Source organism: Crotalus tigris, unplaced genomic scaffold (genome assembly GCF_016545835.1).
Source record: "Crotalus tigris isolate CLP2741 ecotype Arizona unplaced genomic scaffold, ASM1654583v1 scf7180000018777.2418813, whole genome shotgun sequence".
NCBI classification, from domain to species: Eukaryota; Metazoa; Chordata; class Lepidosauria; order Squamata; family Viperidae; genus Crotalus; species Crotalus tigris.
The window spans coordinates 1,017,277-1,034,202 of NW_024097195.1; the positions used below are offsets into that span (position 1 = coordinate 1,017,277).

Here is a 16,926-nt window from a genome sequence, read left to right on the forward strand (position 1 = left end):
TACTCTTTAATGAGCAAAATTTGAGAAATATAATACAGAATTATGCAAGCAGGAGATATGTAGACCAGATATTTGCTATGAGTATGTAAATGTGAGAAATAAAAATCACTACATATTTCAATAGGCTTGGATTCTGGAATGACTTGAGCAAATATGGAGTTGAAATTTGATTACTGAATGTGTAAAGAAAGGTGTATATTGAAAATAAAGCATGAATTAGAAATAACTGCCAGTTTTCAGCAAAATCATTATAAAACATGGTCATGTGATTGAGGGATACTGCAATGGTGTTGCCAAGTACCCAAAGCGTGGTCATGTTACTATGGTGGGGCTGACCCCATCCTGGTCATAAGTCCCTTTTTCAGGTCATAATTTTGAATGGTTACTATGTTATTAGGGTCACCTAATACGTCGAGGACTACATGTATACTGGTGTAGGTGTGTATAATAAGGATTTTTGTATGATGAGAACAGAATGATCTGCAGTAAATGTTAATTACAGTGTGTGCTGTTTAAAAGTCTGTGAGCCCTTTTGAATTTTCAATATTTCTGCATAAATATGACTTAAAACATGATTTGTTCTAAAACAAATAAAGACAAAGAGAGCCCAATTACACAAATGGACCAAAACATTATACTTGTTCATTGATCTTTTTTAAGGAAAATGATCCAATGCTACATTTTTGTGTGTTTATGTGTAAACAATACTGTAAATTATAGGATGCAACAAAGCATGGATGTAAATATTAATGTAGCAAAAGCCAAGGTAGTTATGATTGCCATGAAAATTAGAGTTATACTTAGTTATGCATAGATAGTAAGAAATAGAGTAGATAAATGAATGTTTCGAATATGTACTTAATTTGGAAAACTGATGGATTAATAGATTCTAAAATCTTTTCAGAACATTTCAATATATATATTTTAGTATTAAATTTTAACTGTGGTGACACATCTACTCCACCTATTCAGGTCATAGCTGACATGTAACTCATTTTTTCTAACTTTTGATGTAGGCTAAAGTTGCCTGCAGCTGCATCTCTGAACTCCAAGCAAAGCACCAAAAATATATGTTGGTTCACTTTCCCTTTTGTCAGATTTTAATATTTAATCTTACTTACAGTTGAATTATTTAAGCTTCTTTAAAGTATAAAAGAGTACAGCATTTCCTTTACTTTTCTATATTAAGAAAATATTTGGAGAAATATCTGAACCATCTAAACAAGTGATATTTTTTGATATTTCTTACAGTTGATAAGTACCAGCTATTTTGTTTTTGATATTTTAATAAATTCAGGTATTCTCTAAAGCACAGATGATGGTGGAAAGTATCTTGACATTTAAGAGACTAATTAAACTGTAAATTGAATAGCAATTACATCAGGCACGTCAAACTCGTGATATCATGTGACGTCACACGATGTATCACGACTTTTTCCCCATTGCCAGCAATGGGGTGGGCGCGGTTTCAGTATGATGTATCCGGCCCATGGGCCGGCAGTTTGACATGCCTGAATTAGATGGTCAGCTTCCTTAGATACTGAATGATAACATCTAATGCAATTCTAGGGTGCCATATTATGGTGATTTTATTATGGTTTTACCTTAATTTAATACTTTATCTCATGTACTATATTGTCCACATTCTTCACACATCCATCCATCCATATATATATACTGATGATTTATTTAAGTTATATTTGTGTTTGTATGTATAATGTATTTTATTCATGTTGTATATTGGGATTGCATGATCTCTGTAGATGCCATACATTAATAAATAAATAACAAGCATGTTTGCCTTCCTAGTAATATATCTATTTTCTAATAACGTGTATATGTTTCCTGCAGAGGAAGATGTACATGGTGTTTACTCCAATCTGTTGTTCAAGAATTTCCTTGCAGAAGGAGTAGTTTGCGGGCATAATTTATTTATTGCTTCAGATAAAGAGGAGCCTGGTATTATTCTAAAGGTAAAGAAAAGCTTCTTCCATATGAATGTTTCTTAATGTTTGTATTAAAACTAGCAATTCTCATATCATATCAGAGTATTTTTATCTCTACTAATATTCTAGAATATGCTGATTTTTTATCAATTAATATAGAAGATTCAGAGAAATCCTAGAAAGCGGAAAAAGTCAATATGTTACATTCAAGAAACTGCAATAATAAAATCACATGTGAGCTTGCAGATTTTGGCTTGTCACTGGAGATAAAAATAATTGATTAATCCTTTTTATTGTCCTTTTATTATGTATTGTCCTCTTCGTCTTCTGCTGATTTTAATTCGTTCAGTGTTGAAATTAAGCTTAGTGGTTTGAAGTAGGATAACAGAAGAGGATTGGGGGAAGGGAAATAAGAAAAATACAGGTTTTCCCTCTTAGCAGAAAAGCAAATTGAGGACCAGAATGGGTGTAGCAGTAATGCAGAATGGAAGAAGTGGGGGCTGGGGTGGGGTGTAATTATATTGAGTTTGTGTTGGGGCTTACCCTGCAGCCCCTTGTGTTACCCACCTCATTATGGTATTTACAACTGTTGTGGCTAGAGAGAGCTCCAGAGATGCAAAACACAGGTTGGAGAGCATTGGCTAAATTTGCACAAGATTTTTATGCTTTCCTTCCCCACAAAAGATTGCACTCATGTACTGTATTAAACTATTTATAGAATAGTTGGTGGAGAAGAAAGATAATTTGTGAAAATGTCCGAGAACGGAACACAATCTATTTACGCAGGCAGTCTTATTAGAAAGTTGTACAATTAAAATGCTACACAAAATTATGTATTCATAATAATTTAACACAGTATGTGTGTGGGTTTTTTCATAGACTATAGAAGTACAGGTCTTTTAATTGGAATTAACTAATTAATTAAATTGGTGGTCCAGTATGGTATGATAACTTAAGTTATTGGACTATGACTGGAAAAATCCTGATTCAAGTCTACTCTAAGCCATACAGTGAGTAGCTTTAGGCCAGTTATGCTTTTTTAGCCCAGTCTGTCCCAAACGTTGGTTGCTGTGGGAAAAATTAGAGGAGAGAATGCTGGAGAATATCACCCCAAGCTCCAAAAGACAACTTGGTAGATAACCTAAGTTATAGTTTAATTAACTCTTTGGGGTGTTTATTTTGTAATATTTTGTTTTTATTGCTTATATATTTTATTGCCTACAAATTCATTTTATTTCTTACATATTTTATTCTTACAGATGAAAACATTCTTTTTATAAGTATGTTAATTGCTATGACTACTTTCTAGACAATTTTACTATGCCATAAAATTGCCTTTTCTTAAAAACTAATATACTGTACAAAAATCTTAGAGGAAATAGTTTATATTAGATATCTGATAAAAGAGTACATTTTAGCTGTAATTTGTCGCTGTGATGTAAGTTATACTTCCTGAGAATTTTGAGAATTGAAAATCTATATTAGAGTATGGATTTTAAAATTTCCATTGTCATTGACTTTCCATCATAATTATCAATAGTTCCTTTGTTGCTTAGCATATTGGTCACTTTTATACATTGAATAGTACTATAACTATTTTTAACTAAATGGGAGTTTATGGTTTTTCAGTAATCAAGGAAAATATTGCCTGTTCTAGAAAGAAAAAAAAAGATTGTTTATACATCATAATTATCTTAAAACTGTGTAATTAAAAGACAAGTGGAAAATAGAAATGTCCCATCAGCTACTTATAGTATATTATATGATCACCTAGTAATTTACCCATCATCTTTTGAAAACATATATGTGTCTATTGTAGTTAAAGCTTCTATAGTAAGTCAGCATTAAGATGGAACATTGTTGAAAAATTATACTCCTGTTAAAAATCTCTTGGAAATACATACATAAAGTTTTAAGCAATTTTTTAAAACATTTCTATCTCTTTCTTTCATATAGTTATGGTCCAACATAAAAATTTGCAAAGGAATAAAGTGAATCTTAAATGAATTACTTATTTTTTTTGCACTTGTGTCAGGTTCAAAGGATTAGACAGGAGTGCCCAATTGGGTGGTTCCTTTCATGTTCCCGGCAGGAGCTGGAACGAAGGACGAGAGCTCACCCCTCTCCATGACAGCACTCGGGTCTCGAATGTGGGCTTGCTAAACCCCAACCCAATGTCCTAACCACGAGAGCCACCATGTTCCTTTCATTACATAGTTTTAAAAAAAACATTCAGAAAGTGCTCTTGGAAAGACTTCTGTAAGCCAGACTGGGTGAAGGAATACAAAACACTGATTAAAGAAGATAGTGGAATGCTGAACAGTGGTGAATACCTAACACAGCATTCATGCAGTTACGGCTTTGAGGCCAAAGGGTAAAACTAGCTGCAAAGGTTTTCAGGTTAAGTAGCAAGGTGATACTGGTACAATTATTTTCATACTGAGCTTGGAATGGTATCTTCTCTCACTTGCATCAGCACCCTTGATAGGAACTGGGCTTTCCAAATGATTTTACTGGAATTAAATTTTGTGTTATGTGCATACCCACCATATAAGTGCTTTTGAGAAAGACCGTTTGAAGATATGGACCTTGATATCTTCAGGGATTTTAAATTTAAGTTTTAATATTTTTATACTTTAATGTTATTTGTTTTAAAAAATAATAGGCTTCAGATTTTTTTTCCTTTCAGTAGCTTTGCTTACTATTACTCTAGTATGGTATTTATTCTATTTTATTCATTAAATGATTCTAAAGTTTTCCTTCATTAATTTAGAAATATGGAAAACTAAAATAAAAATGAAATATACTATCTAATTTTCCACGTATCTATTATTTTATATACTGAAGTTTTGGTGACTAAAGGAAAAATATATGAGGTTGGTTGAGACCATACCCTAACAGTCTGATAAAATATTAAAGAGTGACATATCTTTAATTCAGAATGCATTTATCCTTTGAGTCAAATGTCCATTTGATTTCAGTATATTTGTATCTAACATACGTTTTCCATATGTGAAAATATTTAGTCCTGTAATTCTGATTAGATCCATGTCAATGTTTTCTGTTCTGAATATTTTAATAAACACTAGGCAGTTTTAAAATTATATTTTTGTATGCAAACATCATAATTCATTCATGGATTTTTACCAGAAATGCAGAGAATGACTGTTTTTAACCACATTGTTAGTTCAACACCTAGATCCAACTCTCTCTCTCTCCTTTCCACCTGAATCAAGGTAGGTTGTACAAGTTTTTGACAGATGCCTGGAGGTAGTGCTGAACTGGATGAGGGGCAGAAAACTAAAGCTGAATCTAGAGAAAACAAAATTGTTCTGGTTAGTTGATTTTTAAGCCTAGGAATTAGAAAGATAGCCTTTGCTGGCTGAGGTAGCATTACATCAAAAGGAACAGGGCCACACCTGTTCATGACTCCATCTCTCAGTAAACTTACAGATTCATTGACAAGAGAGCCTGTAACCAGGGTTAATCTGCTGCACCTCCTGCAGCAGGACCGGAAAGCATACCTTCGTGGATCAGTGCTATCATAATCTCATGATGAAATATGTGTAAAACTTACGTTTCCAAGAATGGAACATCCCACAGAAATCAAAAATACTCTGTTTCTCCAAACTGCTTGGGAGATTGTTTGCATACACTACAAAGCAAATCCATTTTGTCCAAAACACCACACCCCAAACTTCATAAACTTTCAGTTTAAAGAATGAACTTCAAGAAATTGCACTCTGAACAGCATGATTTGGGCTCAGAATATTAACTATTAGGCTACTTTAAACAAACTCCAGAAAGTATACTTAATGCAGAATTCAGCTACATTGTTAAATTTGTTCTTCTAAATGGGTTGGGTCATAATAATCCTATAAGCAACATTGGTTTTCTGTTACCTAGCAGGCTAAATTTAAAAAGTGCTAGCACTGCTATGTAAAGCTCTAAAAGGCTCAGGACTTACATTTGAAGGATCACTTTCTCTAACAAAGACCTTGTTTCTGACCCCAGAAATTAGTTCAGTTTATAGTGTGGTAATCAAAAATTGTGCTTTCTTGTAGTTCCCTATTTGCATTTGCTTTGGGGGAAAAAAGGTCCTGTATTTGGATCCATGGCCATCTTCGTTATTCTAATCCAGAGTTCCCCAACCTTTTGGGGCTGGTGGCCTGGAGCGGGGGGGGGGGGAAGGGAGAAAAGAAGGAATGTTTTTGTGTAGGGGTAAACGCTTGAGTGTGCATGTGCACAAACACCCATTGCTTTCGTGAGTGGGACCACAAGCGCCTGCGATGTTTGTGGTGATGCTCACACGAGTAGGGCTACAAGCACCAATTATGGGCATAGCTAACATGTTTTTGACAAACCACTCAGACCCGCAGTTTATCTTATTGTCTAAACCAGGAATGCAAAAATTGGATGACGTATAAACCATGGACAGAATTGAGAGTCAGCGTAGAGCAATCAGAGCTGCACTACCATGCTGCTGATTCATCCCTGTGCCAAATATGATCAAATTATGTCCTCCATTGGAAGAATTCCCATGTTTTCCCCATTTCTACCATATTTTTCTTGCTACAGAAAATCTGTTCACGAGCTGAGTTAGAATAACTACACTATTACGAACCATCTGTCTAGAAGCTCCTCACAATTTCATCAAAATAAACATTGCTAGAAATAAATTCTATGGACATTTCTTTAATAAGCGATAAGTGTTCAATTATTTACCAAATGTAATAGGTTCTAGTTAACCATATGTAATATTTAACAGTGAAATAAATTTCTTTTTAATACATCATTCTGTATGTACTGATAAAAATAGTAAGTTATTTGTTCAGCTTTGAAATATTACTGTGTAAATATAACTTCAAACGTTAATTGATAGTTACAGTTTTAACTGCAATTGTAGCTTTATCAGGCTGACAAATCAGTGAATCCTTATCAGAACATAGAGGTTTGAAGATGCATAAATAAATCATTATAATTTTCAGCAATATTTATTTTTTTAAAAAATTGGAAAGATCAAAGTGGGCTTTCCACATACAACATGGATTATATTACTAAATAATAGCACACAGTAGTAGTCCTCCAGCATTTAAAATAGCTTAAAGAGAAGTATGATGCCAGTAGTTAGTGTAAATGCATTGGTAAGTAAGAAACTGTGAGGTTAAGCTTCATTAACTGTTGTGGAATTGTGTCTTTGATTTTATTATACCCCAGAGACTAGGAGAAAAGAAAGAGGTCACTGTATTAGAATCTGACTTTGTTTAGTACATCTGCCAAAGAATGCAAGCCGACATTCCTAACAGAGGGGAATAATAGAAATGCAAGATTTATTTCAATATTATTTCAAGGAGGAAATTCCTAAATATTTAGAGATACAAAGGCACATTTTAAATTTCATTAATTTATCTGTTTTATCTGTAATCTTTTTGATTACAAATCTTCCATTGGCATTGTGAATTGTGTGCATATGTGCTAGAAGGACATTATAATATAAAATACACATGACATGGAGAAAGCTATTTGAGTTTATGATTTTAAATAGAATTATCCTTTCTTCTCTTAATTCTGTTAGAAACTTGTGGAATTTCTTGCTTTTCTGTTTCAAAATGAAACCTGGAGGGACATGTGTCCTAGATCTCTATTGTTCTGTAACTGAATGAATGGTATTCATAATTTTATTCTCTAGACCATTCTAGTTCATGTTTATGCATATGCAGCAGGATTCTCTTCCGCTCTAGGGAGATTCTTGATGTGTGCAAGCAGTGTTTCACTTATAAAGGTACACAATCCAATTGGGAGGTAAAATGATGAAAATTAAATTGCTACTTAATGGTTTAAGATTATATTTGAATGTGTTATTTTTACCTGTGCATACATAAGAAGATTAGTCCATTTATTACTAGAAAACTAGCCAAAACAATGAGTTTTCTATAGGATTATTGAGAATTTTTATATAGTGATTGATGGGTTGGGTGAATGGATGAATTTATTTTTAACCAAGTCTTCTAAATATATTGAGGTACAAATATCATCAGCTTCGGGTTGGGGAAGATTGACCTATTTTTTTCCTTAAAGGTTCCATGTGTTAATCCCATCTTTGCTTTACGCTTTTTAAGAAACATGCAATATATATGAAAAAGCTATCCATGATCCTCCTAGGGCAATGCTGCCCGAGTGGATATTTTTGGATAAAATTAAGATACTTCAGAACAATTTTCTGGCATATGTAGTTTAAGAGCTAATTACAGAATTATACTGACTGGGGGTTTTAACTACAATTTAGCAAATTAAGAGTTTTTATTTTTCAGATTTGCAATGCTTGTTTCTCTCTGCTAGGTCACTATCATCTTAATGTACTAAAACTTCCATTAATTTGCATTAATTTGTTTTTATACACTACTTACATATTTTTACCTCCCTTCCTCATTTATGTAAATGAACTTAGTTTTACATCTAATGATACAACAGCCCAACCTAAATCCAGGAAGTCATCTGCAACAAGTTCCTACCTACCTTTTGTTTCCCTTCAGCAAGGGAAAATCTACTACTAATTTTAGTAAACAGTTCTACTACTACATATCCTTTACCATCAAGAAATTCCTTCTAATAATCAGCCTGAGTTGCCTTTCTTTTATTTTCAATGAGTTAGCCCTTGTTCTAGCTGTTTCAACTTCAACGTTTATTATATCTCCCCTACGCCTCCCACACTTACTCCCAAATAAATAAGCTATTTTAACTGTTTTTCATAAGGTTTTTCAGATGGCCTATTATTCTGGTAGCCTTCTTCCAAACCTGCACCAGCTTCTTCATATTGCTTTTAATTCTCATCCAATAAGGTAAATGTTTTCTTGGAAATGCCTACAATAAAGCAAGCACATAAATTAGCATCACTTTTATTTTTACTACAAAAGCTTGTAGAATTCAAGAAAATACCATTCAAAACAGCAAAGGGAGAGATATATGTTTAGGACCATTACACACTTCATCTGTGTTTTCAGTCTAAATAATTAAAATATAGTTTAGGCAGTTTTATCTTAAATTTGTTCCTATGCTAACAGTAGGTACATAAAAGTAGCAGGTGTGTTTCTCATTGTGAGCAGCAGAATATAAGACAACAAGAGGCTTAGTTAAATGAGTACTTACAGGGATTTATTCTAATGATAATCTCTTCTAGAACAATGGACAATGACTGCCGTAAATTGTTTTGGGTATATGGCACATAGTTATCTTTATGTCAATTAAAATGTTGCAGGTGTTACTGAGAAAACACAGAGTAATTTTATTAGAGGTGAACACCTGAAAACTAATTTAAGCATGATTGTTCAAACTGTTCAATATATCTACTGTCAAAAACCATATGCATAACCTAAAATATTATCAAATGTTATTGAAAGAATAAATGATTTTTATTACGGTACTAAAATGCTTGTGCACATTAGTAATTTTATATTCAAATCAGTATGGAAAATATACAGTAATATAAGTAATACATTTCTGAGGGATATGGGCAGTTTAGAAATATAATTGATAAATAAATATGATTAAATGAAATCCTACATTTCATTGTTCTTTGCTCAAAAATAAGTTTGAAAAGATGAAAAAAGTGTATGAGATTTCATACTTGGATTTTTTTATAGAAAGGAAACATTTGCTTTCTGAGTACTTTGCCCATCTTTTCAATTGTGTAACTAGCTAAAAATAGTGATCAATTTCCTCTGGATAGTAAAAAGCCAACAACAATTACACAGGTCAGTGTGAGTAGTGTTGGATTTTGTTCTAGGGACTTTTTTAAAATGTCATCAATATAAACAAATATTAAGGCTAGCTTTCTCTAATAGCTTTGAAAGCAGTTACTGGAAAAGTAGATAATGGCACACCACCAAACTATTAGAATTTGTTCATTCAGAACAATGAAATTAATCTACATATTCTTCTCTCTGTTAGAGACATAATTGTTAATTTGTTCTAAATTATCATTAATCTTTTCAATCCAAACACAATGAATAAGTCTCATAAAAATGAATGCATCTATAGATTCCTTGATTATATTATGTTCTGTATTTGATACTTTGCAAATATATTAAATATGCCGTTCTCCAAAAATGTTCACCTGTTATATTCTTTATAATCCTAGAATCGTGTTTTACTCTTTTCCCTTCCCTAAATGTCATTATGACATATTAGCATGCAGCTTTGTTTTTTAATAATGTGAAGAACAGCCTGAGCTGAAAGATGAAGTTAAGTGTAACATCAATTTAGAGTCCTTGCGTTGCCACAATCCAACCCCCATGAATACTCATGACCCTTACCTAGCACCAACTTAGCTTTGGCCATTGGTTAACTAAATTCTTGTATATAGGTAGCAATAATAAATTTTCTGTGCTTTGAACTCATAGAATGCTCTTGGTTATTTGCACCTGATAGTATATTCATAACACGAACATCTTTCACAAATATTAAGATAGCAATGCCACCATTTTCATAAAAGTGGCAGCTTCATGTGACTTCAGGAAGAGGGTCCCATCCTCCAGAGTAGGGATGGTTACCTGAATAGATTTGTACTTCAGTATACACATATAATTCCTTTATTTATGAGCTACACTGATTACCTGTTGGTCTCCAAATGCAATTCAAGGTATTTGTTATCACTTATAAAGCCTTCATAGCTTAAAGCTTAAATATTTACATGAGCACTTTTCTCCAATTCGGTTTGACCATCCTATAAGAGTTCGCAAGAGGGCATGCTCTGGGTCCTAACTACAAAAGAATGCCATTGTGTGGAGTCCAAGAAGCATGTCTTCTTCGTTGCCCTTCCTGTCTTCTGTAAAAGCTGTCCAGAAGTAGGTTTCACCCCATTTCTTCTGGCTTTCATGAAACTGTTAAAATACTCAGATTTTCCAGAAGACTCTGCATCAACATAATTTGTATATTGAGTAAATGATTGCTACTTAAAACATTGCTTAATAATCTTGTTTATTTGGTATTTTATCCTGTAGGATTTTAATATTTTTAATTATTTGTACATTGCCTGGAATCTTTTTGATCAGTCAATCCTATAAATTGAATAAATAATAATCATTATTATCAGTGTTTCAGGTCACACACTATATTTATTTATCACAAATGGCTGTGACATGGTTTAAAGATATCAGTAATGTTGGTTGTAGATGAATTATATTTAGTAGTATAAAGGTAGAAAGAGGCCTCATCCTCTTCTAAGTATATGGCGCCCCTAGAGATTTCCGAGATCAGTCCTCCAAAATGTGATACACAATGTGTTTAATTCTCATGGTTTTTGATAGATTTTGGGTTATCATTTTATTCAGATTTCTTAAAATACTGTAAGCACACACAAACCACACCGCTTTTTCTGAGCCTTACACCAAATAACAGCTTCCTATCATGGGATTTAGGAACTGTGATTGTTGTGGATCCCAGAGGTCTGAAGGAGCTGGCAGATGTTATCTCAGAACCACTGCACCATATCTTTCAAAAAACCTGGAACACCAGGGAAATATCTGAAGATTGGAAAAGGGCTGATGTGGTTTCCATCTTCAAGAAAGGGGGGGGAAATGGACCCAGGAAACTACAAACCAATCAGTTTAACATCAATACCTGGGAAGATCCTAGAAAAGATAATAAAAAAACAGATCTGTGAAAAACTAGAAGCAAACAAACTAGCAGCCAGCACAGGTTTGTTAAAAACAGATCATGCCAAACCAATCTTATTTCATTCTTTGATAAAGTGACTAGACTAGTAGACCAGCAAAATGCAGTGGATATAGTATATTTAGATTTCATAAAGTAAATTTCATAAAGTAGACCACAACCTATCCTTTGGTAAGCTAGAAAAAGGTGGAATAGACAACATCACCGCCAGATGGATCTGTAGCTGGCTGGTAAATCGTATTCAACAAGTAGTCCTCAATGGCACTACATCCACATGAAGAGAAGTAAGCAGTGGAGTACCACAAGGTTCCGTCTTAGGCCCAGTACTCTTCAATATCTTCGTCAATGACTTAGATGAGGGAATTGAAGGCGAACTCATCAAATTTGCAGATGACACTAAACTGACGGGAGTATCCAACACCCCAGAAGACAAACTCAGGATCCAAAAAGATCTTGAAAAACTTGAACAATGGGCCCTATTCAACAAAATGAATTTCAATGTGGAGAAAAGCAAAGTTTTACATTTAGGCAGGAAAAATCAAAGATACAAGTACAGATTAGACAAGACCTGGCTTAAAAACAGCAACTGTGAGAGGGACCTTGGAGCCCTAGTGGATGATCACTTAACCATGAACCAGCAGTGTGCAGCTGCAGCCAAAAAAGTTAATGAAATCCTGGTTTGTATAAACAGAGGCATAGAATCAAGATCACATAAAGTATTAGTACTGCTTTATAAAACCCTAGTAAGACCACACCTGGAATACTGCAGCCAATTTTGGTCACCATATCACAAAAAAGATTTTGGAAAAAAATCAGAAAAGAGCAACTAAGATGATCAAAGGTCTGGAGACTAAAACATACAAAGAATGGTTGCATGACTTGGGTTTGGCTAGTCTAAAGAAAAGAAGAAATAGGGGAGACATGATAGCAGTATTCCAGTATTTGAGGGGCTGCTACAAAGAAGAGGGGGTCAGATTATTCACAAAGCACCAGAGGGCAGGACAGGAAACAATGGTTGGAAACTAATGAAAGAGAAGCAACCTGGAATTAAGGAGAAACTTCCTGACAGTGAGGACAATTAACCAGTGGAACAGTTAATTGTGAGACTTCATCACTGGAGATTTTAAAGAAGAGGCTAGACAATCACTTGTCTGAGATGGTATAGGTTCTCCTGCTTGAGCAGGGGGCTGAACTAGAAGACCTCCAAGGTCCCTTCCAGCTTCTATTCTAGATTTTATATGCCAGCCAGCCCACCCATCAAAACACCACCTTCACACAGGAAGGAAAAATTGTGGAGAGCAGATGAGAGTAAACTACTCTGCGGAGGAAACTCCTGCTTTTCATTAGGATAAATGATTAAATGACAATAATAATTGCTTTCTCAACCCTGATCCTGTAATATAGAATCCTAGAAAACAGAGAGGGGGAGAAATAAAAGAAAGTTATTAGCTGGCCTTTCTCTGGATTGCTTACCTTTTCTAAACTGGTCCTTTCTTCTGATCTTTCTTTCAAAGCATGACATGTTCATAGCTTTAACTTCCACGTCCAGAGCCATCTTCCCTAGCAAAGCCTCTGAGATTCATAGAGGCTTCCTTTGATCTTGCCGTGGTGCCTTAGTTTTTCATCTTTAAGTTGCATACTATTTTATTTACATATTTATGTTTCATCTATAAAAGAGAAAATAGTGTGATCTCCATTCTGGGCCGATTCATAATTATTTTTCTGCTTGTTCTAGCTCAGAAGATGATGTTAACTCTTTCCAGGATTTTCATAGGTCAGATTCTCTCATTCTGGACAATGTCTGGATGTGTGACTTCAATTCCCCAAATTTCCTAACTATGGGAATACATGGGACTTGAAATCTACACATCTGGGATTCATTCAGATTGGTGAAGGCAATTTTAGAGGCTAGCATCCTTTTTTCTAACTGTACTCATTACAGTATTGTAATATAAATTACAATTATTACATTATTGTAATATACATTACAACGCTGGCTTCTTCAATGTATTTGTGCATAAGCTAAAGTGAATTAAATGATGTGTATTTTGTTAGATTTTTTAAAAAAATCCTTAGAAAGAACTCAAAGCGGCAGACTTACTATTGTTCCTGTCCCTATTTTCCCCAACAACAACCTTTTGAATGGGTTGCACTGAGAGAGGGTGATTGACCCAGAGTCACCCAGCTAGCTTTCATGCTTAAGGCAGAACTAGAACTTACGGTCTCCCCATTTCTAGACCAGCATCTTAACTATTATACCAAAGTGGCATGTTGGAATAGAAATGTATACAGTTGCTATGGTTGCAAATTGCAAAGAAGGGAAACATGATGGAAATCTTTTCAGCACTCTTTACTTTCTTAAGCATCCTTAACCTTAACCCTAAAACTCTGTAATTGCTTTTTATTTATATAAAAATTCTGATACATTTCTCTTGGTTGTGCCTAACAACGGAGTCCGCCATTTTTCTCCCCCTTTTCCTTAGCTGTGCTACTCCCTTTTATTCTATTGGCTTTTGAAAGCCAATAGAATAGACTCTCTTGAATAGAGTCTAATTCTATTGGCTTTCAAAAGCCAATAGGAATTGTCCAGGCTGTCTCTGCCCTGCTGAGCCCGCCAAAAATCCCATTCTGCAAATGGTGCTGCACCAGTTGAGTAGTCCTCGACTTACGACAAGTTGAGTAGTCCTTGACTTAACGACCGGTTGGGGGTCGCGGCATTAAAAAGGTTGAGAACCACTGACTTAGACTTACATACAGCTCCACAGTGCTTTACAGCATTCTCTGAGCAGTTTACAAATGTCAGCACATTGCACCCAACAATCTGGGTCTTCATTTTACCAACCTCGGAAGGACGAGTCAATCTTCAGCCCATCAAGATCAAACCCCTGGACTGTGGGGAGAGTTAACCAGCAATACTGCATTCTAACCACTGTGCCAGCAAGGCTCTTAATCAATGTTTTTCAAACTTGGCAACTTTAGGATTCAATTCTGCTGTCTGAAATTCTGGGAAATCGAAGTCCATGCATCTTAAAGATGTCACATTTGAAAAGCACTGCACTAAATCGTACCCATTCAATTTAGATAGTTAAGAGCTATATATACAGAAATAAAGAGGGGACATAGGCCAGAAACCATTTTACATGTTTGTTTAAAATGTTCCCTTTGTCAGCAGTGTTTGGAGCTGCAGCTATCTTTTTTTTTCTTCTTCTTAAAAATGGCAAATATTTCTTAGGTAATTTAGCCTATTTAAAAGAAGTAGAAAGTCCTTTTTTATCTCTATGTGTATCCAAAACTCCATTCCAATCTCCCATCAATATAACAGATCTATAATCCAATGAAATCAGTTTTTGGTGTAAAAGCCTATAAAATTGTTCTTGTTGATTTGGAGCATACAAACCCACTATAAGTATTTTTTTACCATACATTCCCACTTCAATCATTACATATCTCCCTTGAGGATCGGAATCTAGTAAAGAAGCTGATAAATTTTGCTTAACATAAATAACTACACCCCTTTTTTCCCCAGAAGCAAAGGATACAAAATGAGATCCCAATCGGGCATTAACTAAATATTTTTGGTCTTTAGAAATAATATGGGTTTCCTGCAAACAAATAATATCATTATTATGTTGCTTCAAATAATGAAATATTTTCTTCCTTTTCTGTGGAGAATTAAGGCCGTTAACATTCCAGGTCAGGAGCTTTGCCATCTCCTCCATCCATTAGCCTAGAGAAGACTGCTTGGAGATCTGCCATCGAGGATTGCACCGATGATCTCTTAGGTCTTGCTCCTCCCACAGGCTCAGAAACAAATTCTTGTAAAACTTGTTTAACCTCCTTCTTCTGTTGTTCCTTTTCCTTACGCTTATGTGCTGCTCGAGTCATTCTCTGTTCCTTCATCTCAGCTTGTTGGTACCACTCAGCCTGTATTTTCCCAGCTTTCATCGATACAGCTTCTTCAGACTGCTGTTCTACCTCCTTTTCTTCCAAAAATTTCAACATTATAGGTGGTGATGAGCGCGCTCCCAGGACTGAAGTATAAAACTCTCTTGCTTTAAAAACAGTATTAAGTCTATAACGTGTCCCTGCGTGACTCACCACAATTCCAGTCGGAATATCCCATCTGAATGGCGTCTGCCTCTTTTTAAGTTCATCTGCTAAGAAAGCAAACTCTTTTCTTCTTCTTAGAATTTTAGATGGGATCTCCTTTAAAATTATTACATCTTGTGCAGCAAAATGAAATCTTTTGTTATAAAAAGCTTGTATAATTTCATTGCGTAAAGATCTTTTGCCAAAATAAATTACCACATCTCTTGGCAAATTTCTCTGTTTTGCCACCCAAGAATTAACTCTAAATATTTTTTCAATTTCTCCAAGTATTTCCTCCTTTTCTCTGTCCAAAATCACAGCAAAGTCATTTGCCACCATCTCTCTCAAGTTTTCTTGCATATTTTCCCTCAAACCTCTGATTCTTAAAGCACACTCCATCTCTCTGTATTGAGACATAACAGTTTCATCTTGTGAAATTTCCATCTTTTTTTCCATTCCTTCAAACTTTTCCTCCAATATATCCACTTTATCTACTACTTCTTCAACATAAGAATCCAACTTTTCAACAACAGAAGCAAGTCCTTTTAGGGCCAGAACTATATCTTGCCTCAAAATGTTATTATTCTCCACTAAAATCTCCTTCACTTCTCCTCTAATTTGAGATATAACATTTCCCATGACATCTTGCAAGTCTTTTACCGTGAGTGGTTGTATAGGAGGAGAAGATGGTTGTTGGGCTGGTAATATCGCCGGAGAAGAAGCCACCTTAGGTACTGTGGAAACTTGACGCCTTGAAGCCATTTTAAACAAAAGAAAAAAAATTTTCCTTCTTTCCTCCTTCTTAAAAAAAAAGTACAAAGCGATCCCAAGCAAAAATAAAAAGATGAACAAAAGAGATGGAAAATAACTAAACCCAAGTCTCTTTCAAAAAACCATAATAATAAAAAGCAAAAAAAAAAAGAAAGAAAAAGTAACAAAGTAACAAAATCCGTTCCGTTTCTTTTCAAACACTCAAAAAAAAGCCTCATATCGCCATTTTACTTTCCCTCTCAACCAAAAAAAAAGAGAAAGTGAAAATAATTCTTTAAAATTAAAGTCCAAATAAATCCAAAAAGTAAAAATTCCCCGATCAGCTCTGTCTGCTTTTTTTAAAATAACTCACCAGTTCTCTTTAATTGCGGAGGTGGGAGCGGTGTCTTGCTTTGTCCCGAACGACAAGGAACAAAGACAGCTGAGAAGCGGAGATTCCCTGAACTCC

The 16,926-nt window shown here is 34.7% G+C and overlaps 1 protein-coding gene across 3 annotated transcripts in view; it reads left to right on the forward strand.

The window, feature by feature from the left end:
* The window catches only part of ELP4 (elongator acetyltransferase complex subunit 4), a 141,545-nt gene that overhangs the window by 15,317 nt on the left and 109,302 nt on the right, over positions 1-16,926 (forward strand). For all 3 annotated transcript variants that reach the window (XM_039355912.1, XM_039355914.1, XM_039355913.1), the window contains one exon: positions 1,852-1,973. In XM_039355912.1, coding sequence (XP_039211846.1) covers positions 1,852-1,973 — 122 coding nt within the window. The remainder of the gene's footprint in view (positions 1-1,851; positions 1,974-16,926) is intronic.